At 34.5% G+C, this 17,074-nt stretch overlaps 1 protein-coding gene across 1 annotated transcript in view; it reads left to right on the top strand.

Annotated features, from left to right (window-relative positions):
* LRPPRC (leucine rich pentatricopeptide repeat containing) overlaps positions 1 to 17,074 on the top strand; it is a 92,317-nt gene that overhangs the window by 18,279 nt on the left and 56,964 nt on the right. Inside the window, exons 9-16 of the mRNA XM_063328598.1 lie at positions 231 to 373; positions 652 to 757; positions 839 to 946; positions 6,890 to 7,008; positions 7,184 to 7,277; positions 10,462 to 10,531; positions 13,774 to 13,801; positions 16,037 to 16,094. Of these exons, the coding sequence (XP_063184668.1) occupies positions 231 to 373; positions 652 to 757; positions 839 to 946; positions 6,890 to 7,008; positions 7,184 to 7,277; positions 10,462 to 10,531; positions 13,774 to 13,801; positions 16,037 to 16,094 (726 nt within the window). The remainder of the gene's footprint in view (positions 1 to 230; positions 374 to 651; positions 758 to 838; positions 947 to 6,889; positions 7,009 to 7,183; positions 7,278 to 10,461; positions 10,532 to 13,773; positions 13,802 to 16,036; positions 16,095 to 17,074) is intronic.

The raw sequence follows: 17,074 nt of genomic DNA, 5'->3' as shown, positions 1-17,074 counted from the left end.
CTGTAATTTTTGGCATGGTCTTTTTATGGGAAAAGTGAATTTCATTGATAAATATAAATAATTCTGAAAAAGGTAGTCTCAAATTCTATTGATTAATCGTGTTTAAAAGTATGCTAATGATACTTGTAAAACATGTTTGCTTTCCTAGCTTTTACTAATTTTAGTCATTTGCTGCGAAAATAGTTATATGCACTTTTCAGTTTTGTTGTTCTTTGTTTTTCAATTGCTAGATGCAATGAACCTGTGTTTGACTCTGATAACTCATGGCTTCGAAGATATAAGTTTCCGTATTTTGAAGTCTTTTAATCATTTATCACGTGATAATACGGACCAGGGTAGCTTCTTCTTGCAACATTGTGTAAATAGAGATATGGTAAGCACAATAGAAATACTTTTTTCTTAATATACTAGTAACAGTATATTTATTTAGTTTAATGCAACTGTGAAGATGGAAAATGGTATTTTTTTTGAATGGTTCTTAAAGAATAGAAGAAGGATTTTAATATTTCATATCAAATTGCATAGTAAATTGAAATTCACAAAGGAATTGTTTGCCATGTGTAATATCCATTTCCTAAACATTAGAAGAATTTGACATTCTTAACAATTTGAGAAATTGAAAAATATATTAAATTTTAAAATTCTTTGCAGCCTATGGACAAGCTGAAGCAATTTTGTAGTGAGTTAAAAGAAGCAAAAATGCACTCGGCACCGTTACCGTTTATTTTGCGTTGCGCTTTGGAGTCCAACAAATCAGGTACTCTGCTGATTTAATTATTTTACATATGCTTATTTAAAGTACTTGGTCACTGTTTAATTATCTTGTGAATGTTTTCAGCCTTGGCCATTGATGTGATGAAGATTATGAAAGAGGAAGGCTTGCCACTCAGACCTCACTATTCTTGGCCGCTGCTAGTTGGGTTCCAGAAAGAGAAGAATCTTAAAGGTTAGTTGTCTGATAAATGCTCCTCTAGCTTTATTGCAAACCTAGAGCACAAATCTTTATTAAAACATTGCTATGAGATTCAGCAGACTCTTGAAAGTGAACAAAGACCTTGCTGTGTGTCTTAGTTTGTTGCAAACAATTTTTCCTTCAGAAAGACTTTTTTTAAAGCCTCCTTTCTTACTTTATCATGGTACAGTTCTACAAATGTGAAGTCTACCTTTGCATAGAAAGATGTGTGAGAGTGTTTAATTATCTTTTTAACTCTTCACATTCTTTCTGCCCTCCACTGGCTCTTTTTGCTGCTCGTTACCTTTTACAGAGTTTACTCTTGAAGAAACTGAAATCTGAGAGGCGTTTAAGAGTAAGGTTAAGTTACAGTGGCTCTCTTGGACTGCAGACCCAATCCTTTTTTCAAGCCAACTTCTTATCTACCTGATAAGCCAAATGTTAGTTTCGTTACAATAATAAAAACTGCAGGAGAACTTACATTGCCGAATGTGTGAGCCTGACCTGACAGCATACTGATTGAAGGACAGAAATGCTCAATCTTTGGGATCCTTAAGTAGGTTTAAGCATTTAGCATACTTTCCCCTGTTACACATGGGGATGTCTACAGGATATGAATAAGAATTGAACAAATATTAAATTTTAGAGTACAGTATCTAATTCTTTGGTTTGCGTTATTGGTAATTCAGAAAGAATGGTATTGTAAAAAGATGCTTTTAACAGAAGTACTTCCCCCTTGGGGAAACAAAAAACTGTCTTTTTCATCTTATCTCACAGTATAATGTGCTTTAGAATGAGATGCAGAGTTGTTAGTGTGACACTGGGTGACAAACAAAATGCACAAACAAAAAAAAAGTGCTTTTAGCAGACTCTTCATATCGCAATTTTATCTTAAATATACAGTCGCATTCCAGTTTGGAAGAAATGCTGAAACAAGTATTCCCTAATTGTTTCTGGCTATAAAAATGTCTCAAGTCTTTTTCAAAAAGCCTTTGTGAAAACAATATTCAGTTTTTATTAACTCTTTAGGCTCTGTTCCTGCTAGACAACTTCCCAAGTTTATCTTCTCCCAGGTTTTGAAATGCTTGAAAGTTCTATGATATTTTAAAAGTCTGGCAACCTTGTTTTAGTTGGGTCCTTTGTGACTTGCTTGAAGTACAAAGTTGCCAAAAATAAGTACATTGAAATCAGTGTCATATTTCTGTATGTGGGTGCTGCTTACTGAAAAACTATGCTTTCTGTTACTCTGGGCAAAATTTCACCTCACTAAGATGAGTATAAGAGATGTAGAAAGTATCTTTAGATTTAGATTTAACTCCCCAAACTGAACCAATATGTGACTGACCATTGAGAGAAACTTAAGTTTTCGTATCTGCTTTGGTCTTCGGCAAGATCAGAGGTTTGGACTCCTACCGTAGAAATCAACCAAGTTTTGGCTAGTAGTTCCTTCTGGAAGTGATGTAAGCAAATTGAGGAGAAAACCAATGGAGCCCTCAATTCTGGCTTTCTTTGCCATTTTCTAGGGAGCCTTTCTTTTTCTATCCGCAAAGGTATTGGGTAAATAAACTTCTGTATGGCTGTATGATAATACTATGAATTTGCAAACGTGTTTTTGTAACCCAGTACTTAGTCTCCGAGTTTGAATTGTCAAGTGAGAACACCACTACTGTGTGCATACCTACAAAAGTCAGGGACTTTGCGATTTTAAAAATATATAAGATAACTAAGCAATTTCTTCTGCAGTGAAGAATCAGTGAATTTTTTCTTGCTGCAGTGAAACAAGTTGTCTTGTTCTTTCCCATGTATAAGCTCACATTCAGTTTTTGAAATTTAATAACAAAAAAATGAATAAATGAGACCCAGTATCTAAAAATAGAATGAATACGCTTGAAGGAAAGTACTTACGGGGGGGAAAACCCCACCCACCTGAAAATTGTTTCATAGAAATAATAGAGCAAAAAATAATGCTGCGGTGAGAACCTAAAGGTGACAGCAGATAGGAAATAAATAATGCTGCGGTGAGAACCTAAAGGTGACAGCAGATAGGAAATAAACAGAATGGTGCTTTCTAGCAGCAAAAAATAATAGAGCTGTGTGAACAAAAGTATAGATAGAGACTATCACATCTCATACCAAAAATGAGGTAATAATTCCTTTCTCTATAAAGTAGTAATGTCTGGTCTAATATGTGTAATTTTGCATCTCGATACAGGTAAGGCTAAAAATGGAAAAGAACTTTGAGGAAAAACTATTAAAAATCTGATAGGATGTAGACAGTGGAATAAATAATCATTAAAGAACACAGAATATAAGCAACAACCTATCTAGAACTGCAGGGTACAAATGTCTGAATCAGTATGTATAATGTGATCCAAACAATTACATAACTAGTAGCAGCATTTAATTTTACGTTTATCTAATGTTTATTATAACAAAAGCTGACAGTGGATATCAAAGGAAATTCCTTAATTTCTGTATTATGGAATTGAGTTTGAAAGAAAAATAGCCATGAAGTGGCGGCTAAGAGGAATGAAGCTAAGCAAGGCCATTTTAAAATATAGTGTAGAGAACTTAACCACTCTGAAATAGCAAGCAGCTCTTCTCAGTCATTTTACACAAGCAAATAATTTCAGTTGGGGCGTTCTTGCTTTTATGTGGATCTGTTATATGAGTTGATAATTACTTATTTCCACAGTATTTATCTAAGTAAATGCTGTTAGGCTTTTAGGAATGGAAAGTGCTTGCAGGGTTTAAAAGATCAATATGAGGTGGATCTGAAACTGTTATTGGCACTGACATTCATGCTCTATCAGATTATACACTAAAAAATGGAGGGCCTAGTATAAATAATCAGAAGTATTTGACTTACACTTGTTACTGAGTATTTTATAGCTCCCTTTAATCTTTTTATAATGATGTTATTTTTAAAGACAGTTTTAAAAAGTCACTAGTGTATTTCGCTTTTGTTATCTACTATGTTGTTGTTATATACACAAAGCACGGTTGATGACTGGTAATTCAATTTTTATTTTGGGAAATAAGGGAAATAAGAGTCTGAGTCTTGAGAAGAATCAGGCTTGTGATTTGACAAAGTAGCTGCTTGAAATACTGTTTTGTAGAAGACTTTTCTGGCAAAGAACTTTCTGAGTGCATCTGAAATTCACAGCACAGCAAAAATGTGTTAGATATTACATTCTTTGACTGATGCGACCTCACTTTTTGAACTGGAGTTTTATTTTTCTGTTTCATAGAAAACTACTTAAAAGTCCAATTTTACTGCTCTTGCACATGTAGAACTGTACTTTACTGCCTTAGAAATCCCCTCTGCTGCCATGGGACTGCTTTAGGAAGAAGGCACGATTTACTTTGAGAAACTTAGGAAACAAAAGGATGGACAGAAATGCAAGTCTCGCTTTTCACTACTTGAAAAGCCGCATGTTGCTCTGCTCTACCAGAGAAATATTATGACCATCTTGTAATTTGTCTCTTCTGTATTTGTTCTTGGATATACTGATTCGAAGCTGGAATCTGTTCTGTTGGGGTAGTCCGGTGCTGTTTTCAGTACTGACAAAAAGGAGAGCAGAAGTTTGGCTGTGTTTTGTTCCCTTGCATATCTCAGCCCAAGATCTCAAAAACCTGTTCTTGATCAAGCAGGGAGATGGCTGGAAGACATTACTGTGGGTTTTAGTCATACCCAGTCTTCGGGATCAGCGGTCTCCAGAGTGGAATGTGCAAAGCAATCCACTGGGGTGTGAGCAGCCTGTTAATAAATAAAATAAATAATGATTTAATTCTTTTCTACATTCTATTTTTGTGTATGTTTTATAATGCGCATAATATATCAGTACAGTATTACATGTATATAATTTCTAAATAAATATACATGTATTGGGGGTGGGTTCTCAAAAAAGTTTGGGAGACCGGTGTTTTAGATAAATGTGACTCCACTTTTATGTCTCTATTTTTTTTAGTCTGTTCTTTGGTTTGGGAAGAGAGAAGTAGTTAATGCGTTTTCCAATACAAGGAGCAGAGAATTTCTAAAAGTCCACACACATAATGCTAAATCTTATTTCCTACATGTTTTTGACAATTTTATACTACTTTTATTGAAGTTGGAATGTTTCATTTCTTGTGTTGTGGAAGATATTTATGTGATAATAAAGTAGTTCTGCCCTCGGTGAGGTAGAAAATATACGCAAAATCATAGGATTCTGTGTTGGTTTTCATTAATCTTCCGGTCCACCCAGAAATTGTACACCATCCGTCTTAGAAATGAAGGAATGTGTGGCAGCATTTTTTTTTTTTTAAGTCTGCGATTAATTTGGCTATGTGCAGTATTTTTACTGGTATTCCTCCTTAATCTGCATCTCGCTGTTGTGCTGGTGTTCTAATCTTCATACATGCCCTTTTCCTACTCAGAAACTGTGCCAGGTCATGTAGCGTTTTTGTGACAGTTGTCTACTAGGGAATGGGAGTGCTTAGCAAGCCTGTTTTCTACTCTGTTCTAGATACAAATTTGAACTCAGATCTCCTGAGTTTACCATACCTTATTCACTATGGTGTCTAGTTCTTGATCTTCAAACTACTTTCTAGTGATACAGATACAGTTATTTTTGAAAAGATTTCAGCACAAGAGGACTTAATGTATGGGAAGTTGAAAACATGAAATAGAAACTAGCTGTCAAAATTTGAAAGGTATCAAGAAAGACTTGCTGTAATTAATTCTTTATTCATATTTTTGCAGATTCTGGGCCAAAACCAGAGTTTTGTTTAAGGCAAACTCAAACAGATGATGCGACTTTAATCTAGTGTGACTTGCCTGCATGTATTTTCAAGTGCTCAAAGGGAATTCACATTTGATTATTTGCACCATAGTGCACTGCATAAAATATTCATGGAAGTGTCACTTTTCCATAGGTGGCACTCCAGGGCAAAGACAGGGACTTTGGGAAACTTTACATTTTTAAAGTAATAAGTATGAAATGCAAGTTGAAAAAAACATATGCTGTTTGGTACTGGTGTCCTGCAGCAACTGACAAATCATTTTTAGACCAGCAAAAAATGATAATACCTGTATTTGTTTTGACAGGGGTTCAGAGTTTGCTAGGCTAGGGTTACTGTAAGAAGTTTCTGCAAGTTGGAAGAGCATGAGCAGTTAAAAAGCATGACGTATACTCTAAAACTCTACAGTGTAATTGCTGAACTACTGAGGTTTGGTATCTGTTGTTTTCAAATGCATATCTGCAGTAGTGATACAGAGTCTAGTTCTGTGAATTGATCTGAACCCTGTAAAATTTATAATGTAGCTCCAGTGGGGCTTGGGAGACTCCAGCCTTTCTCTGAATTTCCAGTTTGAAACTGATGCATTGGTAGAGTAATCAATCTATTTGCTTACAAAAATATTATTTGTTTTAAACAAATTTAGAGATAAATCTTGAAAGCTTGCCTCGCTAATCTGGGTTGGATAACAGGGAACAACGCTGTTGAAAAAATTGAAAAATGTATTGAAAAATGCATTTGTATCTTAAATTTGATTAGATACTTTACACCAAATTTCAGATTTGTTTATGCGCAAAATGGTATGGACACTTTAATATACAGCTCTAAAAGATGTTTTGCAAACATGACTAGAAGTAGCTGTCATATATTCACTGTGTTGGAAAATAACTTTGTGTACTAGAAATTTCCAAACTAGCTAAGAGTTTCATGGTTTTGATGGTACAGCACAGGATGTTTAGTAAATCTATTTTAAGTTTCACAAGTAAGAACTTTATTAACACCTAAAATAAAAATGCAGGATTTTTCATGGCAATTTCAAGGAGGGAAATTGAGGAGACAAGTCCTTTTTTTTTTGAAAAGCAACATTTATTTTTAAATGTTGAGTCTCAAGTTTTCATTTTTCTGAAATGCTTAGCTTTACCAATTTTGCCTTGACAGGTATCTTTGAGGTCCTGAAAGTCATGCACAAGTTGGGGGTGGAACTTGATACAGAAACATACACAGACTATGTTTTTAAAAATTTTCCTGATATTGAAACTGCCCGTGCCCAGCTGAAGGTGAGTTTACATTTAGAATTTATAAAAAAGATTATTGCATAGCTTGTTTTCTATGTTCTCTGTGAAGGCTTTAGATCCCAGTAGCGCTCTAAACGTGAACTTCGTATGATGAAGCCTGTTCTGAATATTCAGGTATATTCAGTGTATTTCCAATGATTGATTGTTTTATCTCTAGGAAAATGACTGCCTGTTTGAAAGTGTTGGACTTTCTGTAGCAGAAATAAGATACGAAGCAGCACACGGAAGGCTGAACAATGTTCTTTCTCTGTGTAAGTATTTTTCGTGTTGCATGTTGCTTTGTACTTGGTAGTGTTGATTGGTTGTAGGCGAAGAGATTTACATGTGTTAATAAATGAGGTTTAAAGATACGTGGGAAACTTGAGCAAAGCTTTATTATGTGAGGTCCTCTATGATGAGATTCAGACAACTTGAAACTAATAATTCTGGACAACATATCATGGTTAAATTATTTTTTAATATTGACCCTAGCCATAAGATTTACATACAAGATATTTACTAATCACAGCTTTGCTGTGATTGTGAGAGGATCATCATCCTCTCCTACTTCAGAGGGCTTAAGGAAACAATTTGCCTTGCACAATGACTGGGGTTTGCTTTTGTTTGCAGCACCAGTTACAACAGGACTAACAATATGGCTCTGAAGTACTACAGAATTATTAATGAAAGAACCAACTTAAAAGAACTAATTGGCACTGACATTAACCCGAGTGCGCTCTGCGGATCTGTTGGTCATGGAAGTTATGTGTATAAATTTGATGGGTTAATTATGTGATGAAATTGTAACAGCATGAATTAATCACTTTTTAAGAGTTTTCTCCAAAGACTTTTCTGATGCTCAGTGCTTGCAAAAGTTAATGTGTCATTGACTGAATGTATGGGATGGAATGATTTGCTTGGTTAAGTGGGAAAGTACGTTTCTCTTCAAAATTTAAAACAAATACAGTTTTTATTTGCCTAGTATACCGAGACAATAATGAAACACCTAAACTTGGACTAAATCTGATACAGAAAGATCTGGTTTTTTAAACAACAGTTTTATTTGCCCAAGATTCAGGGAAAAGCTTAAGCAGTCTTTTGCTGCAATTGTCATTAACTGTTTTATTTAATGAATATAGAAATATGTAGTCTATACACCATGACTCTGGGAAGCTGTTGTGTTGCTAATGAGAAAATTAAATGAGTGGTTACTAACCAGTGATTTAATTTTTGTATTTGAGATTTATCAATTAGTGAATTTTTAAGCTTCACCTTATATTCAGCCATTATTTTGTTTGTTCTTGTTACAGCAAAAAACATTAACCATGAAAAATGAAGTACTTAACTTTTAAATTTTTTTTGAAAGAATTACTACTTATTAGGAGCAATGAAATTTCTTCTGGAAAGTGAAATAGTTTGTGGGGTTTTTTTGCCTACATGAAAAAGTAAAGCCACCCCCCTGCACACTCATTTTGGTTAACTGAAACAGTCAGGTTTTAATGTGATAGAGGGTACAAATACACTTGTCCCTGGTGTGGGGTAAATGTATATATAAAAAGTATGATACAGGCACGTATAGTAGGCTGCGTTCTGTCTTGTCATGAATTAGTCTCACGTAGTGTATTATTTAGCTGTTGTCAGTGTATTGAATTTAAATCTTGTGGTATTTCTGTTTACAAAGACTAGGGTTAATAATTCATGGAGACATACAAAATTTCTTTTGAACTTGAGCTTTAAAGGAAGGTACTCCCGTAAGTAGTTTACTGAGCTGAAATGAATGCTGGTAAATCTAATTAGCACCTATGTAATGATAAGAGCTGATTTTTTTTGTTTGGTTGGTTGGTTTTGACTTGGCTTCTTTTGCAGTATTACAAAGAGGGAAAAATAGAGGCAGTATGGAAAATAGTTCAAGATTGTCTCATCAGGGTAGTTGTAGGAGGCAAAGGTTGGTTATTAATGCTGGTTGTTATCTGGGTGTATTGATTCAGCTTCTCATACCTTATAATGTATAGATTTCTGCTACTGACAAGATGAAAACTATGAAGCATCAGCTGAGGAATCTGGGTGCATAAGGCGTCATACATGAGAGACGCTTTTTCCCTTTATCATGCTGTTCCATTCCACTTCATTGTCAGCCTCTTGATTTTCTCAGACTTGTTTGTTGCTAAGGAAACCACGTTGCCGATTGTCAGCAGCAGCTGAGCATACTAAGATGCTTTTCTGCTCATCTTTTTATGAGCAAAAAGTTTTATATATCACTGGAGGAGGATTTGTATTGAGGGTTTCTTGAAACCAACTTTACCTGAAATTTTCAAACTAAAACAAACATTCCAACATTTAAAACTTTTCATTTTCTAGATGCCTGGAGTTAGACCGAGGAGTGGTTTTAGCGTGTTGTTCCTGCCTTTTATTTCCCAGGTTCCTATAGAGCAGATGGTTTTATTTCTGTTCTCTTCTACTATATACCATATTGCAGCCCTTGCTGAAAGGGCCCGGTGCATTCAGGTTTTTACAGGGGTTAATTCTATTGTGATAGTGAAGTCAGATGATGACAACTTCATACAGGACTTAAATGCATCTACTGCTGTATTTTTTTCTTTGATGGACTGTGGCGTTGGAATCAGAGACAGGAATTCTCGTAAGAAGGTTGCATGATTTGGAATCTTTTTAGCCAAGAAATGATGTAAAAATGAGAACATAGGGCATAACTGTAAATGACCTCTCAGGGACATCGAATTTAAGTAATTTTACAGTTTCCTTTGTGTTCAACCAATATTGTAAATAGCAACATTTAGAACTGTATCTATTTTTTTTCCCCCCTTATGTTTAACGTAATTCAGTGGATGGCACTTTAGATGGAACCACATTTTCTTTCTTGTCAGGCAATCTACACCAGCAGAAGCAAACAACTAAGAAAGTGTCATTGTTTTGCTTTTTTTTTTTTAATAAAAAAATTTAAAAAATAGATGGGGAAATTCTAAAGCCTATTTCAAGGCAGATATTCAGTCTGAAACAATTAGCAAACCATTTGCCTCTGGTGGATCTTTTTTTTGTTCCAGCACTAATATCTCAGGTTTTCTTGATTAGGATTGTTTGGGTTTTGTTTTGCTTTTTGGAACATAGTATTTTCTTTGGTCTTGGGCTTTTTTACAGATAAGATGCTTACTCCTATTACTAATTTTTGTAAAAGACTAATGTATTAGCTATTAACATTAAAGGCAACGAAGAGGGAAGAATCTCTCTTTGGAATATTTCATCCCTTTTGAAAGGAAGCAGATTTAGAGCTCATTAAAACCAGGACTGTTTCAAATACCCTAGTATTTGAAATTTTGATTTGCAAAAGTTTGTCACTAAACTAATGAAATCATTTTCTGAATGACACCCTGTTTACTTGACGTATTGCAGTTCAGGGATTTTTTTACCATGACTATTTAGAAACATTCCTTTCATTTACAGTATCTTCAGGAAGCACACCTCCTATTGATATTCGCCAGTTTAGAAACAGCCTTATTTTGGGTTTTAAAAGGTAAGATTGCTATATGAATACCTCTTTTTTTTTTTTTTTTCCTCCTCTGTAGCAAAGTTCTGTCTCTTTTTTTTGCCTTGTTGAGCACAAGTCTGCGCAGTCTTTTCCCCCCACACACCATGTTTGAAAATTTAAAAGTAAGGTTACATCTGTAGCAGATCTGAAAAATATCTTTGTTCCTCTCTGCTCTCCCTGTTTTCCTTGCCTCTGCTCTATATATGAGCATACCTTTGGAGTATTATATATAGTGGATTAAAAAGAACATCACTGTTCTTATTTGTTCTGGGGTATTTGACAGTTTTATAAACTTCTCAGGGTAGTAAACATTAGGGATTTTATCTTTATTCACTATTTTCTTCATAAACTGCGATGTTAATATAAGATTTCCCTAAAGATTATTGCTATTATCCTTTAAAGTAAATGAGTGCTTAATGAAGACAAAACACCAGTAGGAGCCAGGCATGTTCTGCTACATCTGATAGCTTTCTGTGACCTCTCGGTTAACATGACTCCCGAAATCTCACATTTAACACCTAGTATTATGCTGCACTGCCATGACTTTTTATTCACAGCCAAATGGTCGCCTTTTGTAAGGAAGTGTTCCTTGCTAACTTGCAGGGTTGTCTTAAGCTTATGCAAGTATATGTGAAGTAACAAGAATTTCTATCATTATTTACCCCAGTCAAACATTTAGGATGGTGAATGAGGGTTTTTTGCAGCATACCTACACCAGTGGGAACGAGAGAGGTCACTTAATATTACTGGAGACCAGAGTCTGAAGGTTGATTTTTTTTTTTTTTTTTTGTTGACTAAGTTATTTCCTAAAATTTTGTAACGGCTATGAGATGCAACTGTGTTTAGGTTGGATGTTAGTAAAACATACCAGATGAATATGACCAAAATAATTTCCTAGTAAATTGCGCGTTCTATCTAGCTGATCCTTCTCTACCGTAGGAAAAGAAGGAGGAGAAGCAAACCAGTGTTCAAATTGCGTTTGTTAACTAGGCCCTAGCTGACCTTGACATCCAAGGGATAAGTGAAATAATGTTTTAGACCCAGTGGGGTTATTTTATTATTCCTTTCAGTAGTCAGTCACAGACTCATCTGTTTCAGATGTATTAATCAAAGTAACAGATTTTTTTAAAAACATTTTCTCTCTGTAAGTGTTGATAAATATTCAATTGAAGTAGGATTTGCAGTAGAAAGGAAGCCATACCAATGTTTACCACACACAACCAATGCTAGCACGAAATACCCCTACCGCTGCAGAGTTGTGTAGGTGTTCAGAACGTGATTTAAAGTATCTTTAAAACGTTATCAACTTGTATTGTGAAAACTAGCTGCTGAAGGATCATACTCTCCTCAACTGAAACAGTTCCTCTTCCTTAGTGGTGGAACAGTTGCTGCTGTTGAGATTTCAACAGTTATCAGACATTTGGGCTAAAACTCAGAATTATGGGGGAAATTAAGGTTGGGGTTTTGTGGTGAGGTTTTTTCCTTGTTTTTTAATTTTTATTTTTTTTTTTTACTTCATCTTACTGTTTCCCCCCTCTCCTTGACACTTGTAAGCATGGCATAAGGTTTTTTTTATTTCTTCTAATGTTAATCTCTCTTGCTTGCCTTTATTACTACCTGGCTTCAGAAGCTATGTACAGGGTTGGCTGTTCCCAAATTTTCCACCCTTATATTGTTTCTGAAAGCATGCCAGTTCATGTTTCCTTTTCTATTTTAAACTTAGTGGCTAGAACAGGCTGAAAATGAAGGTTGAGGGTATGATAAGATAGAAGAAAAGAATATTTGTACCTTTTGTAAAGGCTGCAGCAAAATTTTATGAGTAAATGCTGGTCTTGAATGTTCAAATGAGTGGGGTTTAGGACTGGCGTACAAAAGTACAGGGTATGGACACTAGGGATACATGAACAATGTCTGTGGCAGACTAGTTTATGGATTTCTGTTGAAGCTGTTCTTCTCTAGTAACTGCTTCGAAGTATTCCCATTCTGTCTGCCTGATGCACCATTACTATTTCAGAGTCAAGTACTTTAGGAAATTGATGCATTTGATATCTGCAGTTCATTGTCATGCTGTCAGTGGTGGAGCGAGTTCACCCAGGAAAGCTTAACTAACCTCACAGATAGCATTTTCCCCCCCCCACCCCCGCTTCTGTCTGGACCTGCATTTGACTCGTTTTCAAATACAAGTGGCAGTAGCACAAAAAGAATAAATGTCTCATAGGCTTGAACCTCCGAAATAAAATCCTAAACTGCTATGAATGCTTTCAAGTTTCTACGCAGCTGTTCAGACTGACATCTTATTTCCCCTTATGAGAATCATAGGAAGATAAAATAAGGTCATAAGTTTTTGTCTCTTAGCCTTGTCTAGGTTAGTGCTGCTTTATAGTTGTCAAAAAGCTACAGCTTCTAGTGAGAATGTTGATGTTGTACAAATTATAGGAATATGTCAGGTTTTTTATACTTCAATATATTTTAATATTAAAATTAACATTTTAATTTGTTGGGTTTTTTACACTAGTGAACTGGTTAACATTTGGTCTTTGGTTGTAACCTGATGATATATAGAGAAGTGCTCTCCATCAAGTTCTATCCTGTTCTGTGGGGGCAGAAACTGGAGTTCTATGGGTGGTTTTTTAAATATTTTTTAAAATATTAGCTATTTATCTCACTGTAATAAACATTATACCTTAAGTAAGAGATTTGATTACTTTCTTTTTTGCATGGTATAAATACATTTATAGCTGCCTGTAGTTAATCTGTCTGTAGTAAAAATCTTAATGCACAGGAGTCTAGATTTTTTGCTCTAGCATATTCCACATATTGACTATTTGCTATGTAAAGTGCGACTTGTTTTAGTGAAGCTTACGTTCTTGAAAAGCTAAATAGAATGAAGTATAAAGTAAAGAAGTATAATTAGGACACACTAAAAGATTGAACTAAAAATAAAACTAAAATATATTCTTTATAGCTTTAGTTATGTTTGTGTTGCTGCGTTATTTTAAGTTATTTAGCAGAAACTATGACCATATGCAGTATAGTAAAAAGTACAATACTTATTCTGTACAAAGTTGGTTTAAACAATATGTGGCAATTATTCTATTTTAATTTTATTTAAATAATTTAATAAGATTCTCAGTGTTAATGATTTGTCAGGTTTTTTTTTTTAAAAAGATAGAAGAGTAAAATCATTTTGTTGCTTTTAATTTGTTATCCTTTGCTGCCCTCTTCAGCTCAAATGATGTACATCTTTGGAGCAAGGTAAGTGGAGATAATAATAATGCTGTAAATAAAATAAAGTTCTTTAGACAGTGCATGTTTGTGACTCATCCCTGTAAATCTGAATTGTGAGCCTTATTATTGGCAACCTGACTAATTTGAGCAAGACTTTTGTCAGTGACAGATGGTACAACTGTATGAAATTGAACTTTCAAATTGGAAAGTTAAGGGTAATTGTGAAAGATCAAATGTGGTGTTATCATGTCGTGTAGCTTATGCTACTCGTATTTCTAGATAGTGTTGTTATAGCTGAAGGTAGTACAGAGTTGTAGCTTCTGGAACAAAGCCTGCCACAGTTGTGCAGTCTGACATTGTTTAATTCCCTTTCCTGCCTTCCCTAAACTTTCTTCCTATCCCTGCATTAGTACTAGTAAAATAATAAGGCACAATTAGAATTTTAAAGTTTCTATCATATAACTTAAAATATTGAAGGCAAAGCCAGATGAAGGAAGTCACCTGGATGAAGTGAAGGGGAGATGACTGATCATCGAACCCTCCCTGGTATGGGCTACATTAGAAAGACAGTGCAGTATAACTTGGTCAATACATTTTGTAGAACACTAGGATAGACGAGATGTCTTTTTTTTTTTTTTCTTTGATAGTGTAGCTGCTGTCTAATAAACTAATACATGGTTTGCAGTATATTTTAGATTTTTGGAATGAAATGGAAATTGTAATTTAAAAAGTCACTGATTAAGGATTTGTATAAATCAGGTACAAGTGTGAGGTGCCAGGGTTTTTTGTATTTTGCTACCATCTTCTGTTGTGTGAAGATTATAGTGAGAGGTTGTTTTTTTCCTCTGCCTCTATTCTTCCTTTTTCCATTTAAAAAATAAAAAGGGAGGGCAGAGAGAGAAAAAAAGGGGGTCTCTTATTACTCCCATTATGAAATTAATTTTGAAGGACAGTCAGAGGACTGAAGTAATTGTGGTCTGCACGTGAAATAGTACTAGAGTTACTTCAGCTGTTCTCCACAATGGAATAAAGATACATTTTGTTGTCTTTGCTAAATTTATGAGTAAATATGTGTCTTAATCTTCTAAAATAAGAAATGATAGCATTAGAAATAATATCATGCATTTTTTTTTTCTGTAATCCATCCTTTTTGGTATTCCCTGAGATTTGATTGAGAAGGAGAACTATGTTATCATGACTTTCTTGGATTTTTTTTTTTGTAGTTGTAGGTTCTTCTGTCTGTTGATTTGTCATAGGAGAATGAGGGCAAAAGGGCAGAAGAAAGCTGTAGTTTAACTGTCCACAGTGTCCGTGGTATTGGTAAAATGAGAAGTCATAGATACAGTATTCCATTGCACATTTGGTATTTTCTGGCTTTGTTTATCCATTTTCATTAACAATTGAACATGAGAGTTCCTTTTCTTCTGTCATTACTTAAAACACAGCACTGACAGTGGGAATGCATCTCCTTCTAACTTCTTTCAGATTCCATTCTAGCATCGTGGCATATAAAGCAAAATTCTTGAAATACTTAAAATCTCAGCTTTTAACTAAAGCTGATGTAATTTTCTTAAGGACAAATGGATTTTTGAAGTGACTTAGTTTAGATTAAACTATTTGTAGGTAGGACATGGGGGCTTTTGGGTAAACGCTTCTTTTCCTCTGATGAAGGAAAATCTACGTATTCCTTCAGTTTGTATGACTGATGGAATGTGTGTTAAATTTAGTCAAATGCAATTAATTTTTATGGATGCGTATTTTGTCATTCAAAATTGCACTTATTTACAACAGCTGTACTAGTTCTCTTAAATCTAGCAGAGCATGATAAATCGTGTTCCTCTATTTTCTTCATGTATTTCCTTCTTTCAAAATAAAAAAAGAAAAAGCTTTATGGGCCAATTTCAGCCTTTTGGTAAATTGGAACATAATTGTACCATCTCTGGGAGTGACACTGGTTAATGTTTGCTTTAAGCAATGTCTTACAATAGCTAACTTTCTGTAGAATGATACATAAACAGAATACTAGACCGTCTGTCTTACTGCCATACCTCAGAAAGCATTTCTGTTTGCAATATATTTTTTAAGAAGAACCTATTATTTACAAAAAAAACTTCATTGTATTTCTTAGGGAATTACTATGATGTGGTAAAGAATAATACTTTAACAGAGAAATGCTTTATTATTTTGAGAATTCAATTTCAGATACTATTTGTCCTTGCTTGCTTCTTTTGGCTGCAATGTACGATTATTCTGTCTTACCAGATAACGGAACTGTTGTACAAGGATGAACGTTATTGCCTGACGCCTCCAGGACCAACTGGTAGAGTTTCAATTTCTATGATTGTAACTTATCCACAAATCCGTTCTTCTGTGTAATGATGGGTTTGAGGGATTACAACAGTAAACACTGATTGCTTCTTTTTGAAAGTGAAATTTGAAAACATGTTGGGTAAAATCCTGATTCGAATAATCAGAGCATATTTTGTGAGATCCATGAGATCTTTTTTTTTTTTTTAGAATTATAAATAAATCTTGCTGATAACGATTTATTTTTCTAAAATTATTCACCAAAATAGAGATTTAGAATGAACACAGTATCAGTGCTTAAATACTTTAAAAAAAATAATAATAATGCAGTCTTTCAACCTAGTTTTAACTTCAGTAGCCCTTCTGATTTTTTTGAAGCAAAATGGTACTTATCACAAATCTTCTACTTTGCAATAAGTATACTTTTTTGTATAATCTGTTTTTTAAAAAATGGGGTTTTTTTTTCCCTCCTGTCGGGGCAGGAGGAGCAAGGGGGTATGGGGAAAACTAACATTTGAGAAGACAATTACTGAAGCTCTTCCTAGCCTTAGCCACAGGACTCCCTATATTTTTACATTTGCATAGGTAAGAAACTTAGCACTATTTGATAAAATCTGTGAAATCTTGATTTTCATTGGCTAATAGGCAACTTCTTCAGTATCAGGTGATCTAATGGTTAAAATATTTTTTATGTTCTTATATTAATATTACAGTACTTACTGTAGCTTGCTAATGGAATATAATGGGTAAAATGTACAGAATAAATATGCAAAGTGTTAGAAATCTGTTTTTTCTTTTGAGCGATGACAAAATATTTGTGGCAACTATTTGGGGTAGCGGGCAGGAAAGGGGGGGAAGGCCTTGGGCAGTACCACTTCTGTCACACAGCAGTGGAAAAAATAGATTGAAGTAAGATTCTGTACTGAAAAGCTGTCACTAGGTCTGAAAATAATTAATATTCCTTTCACTCACCAGTTAGATATGTGCTCCCAA

This window comes from Chroicocephalus ridibundus, chromosome 3, assembly GCF_963924245.1.
Source record: "Chroicocephalus ridibundus chromosome 3, bChrRid1.1, whole genome shotgun sequence".
NCBI classification, from domain to species: Eukaryota; Metazoa; Chordata; class Aves; order Charadriiformes; family Laridae; genus Chroicocephalus; species Chroicocephalus ridibundus.
Note: the sequence above shows the minus strand (reverse complement) of the source record. Positions and strands in the feature narration are given on the sequence as shown.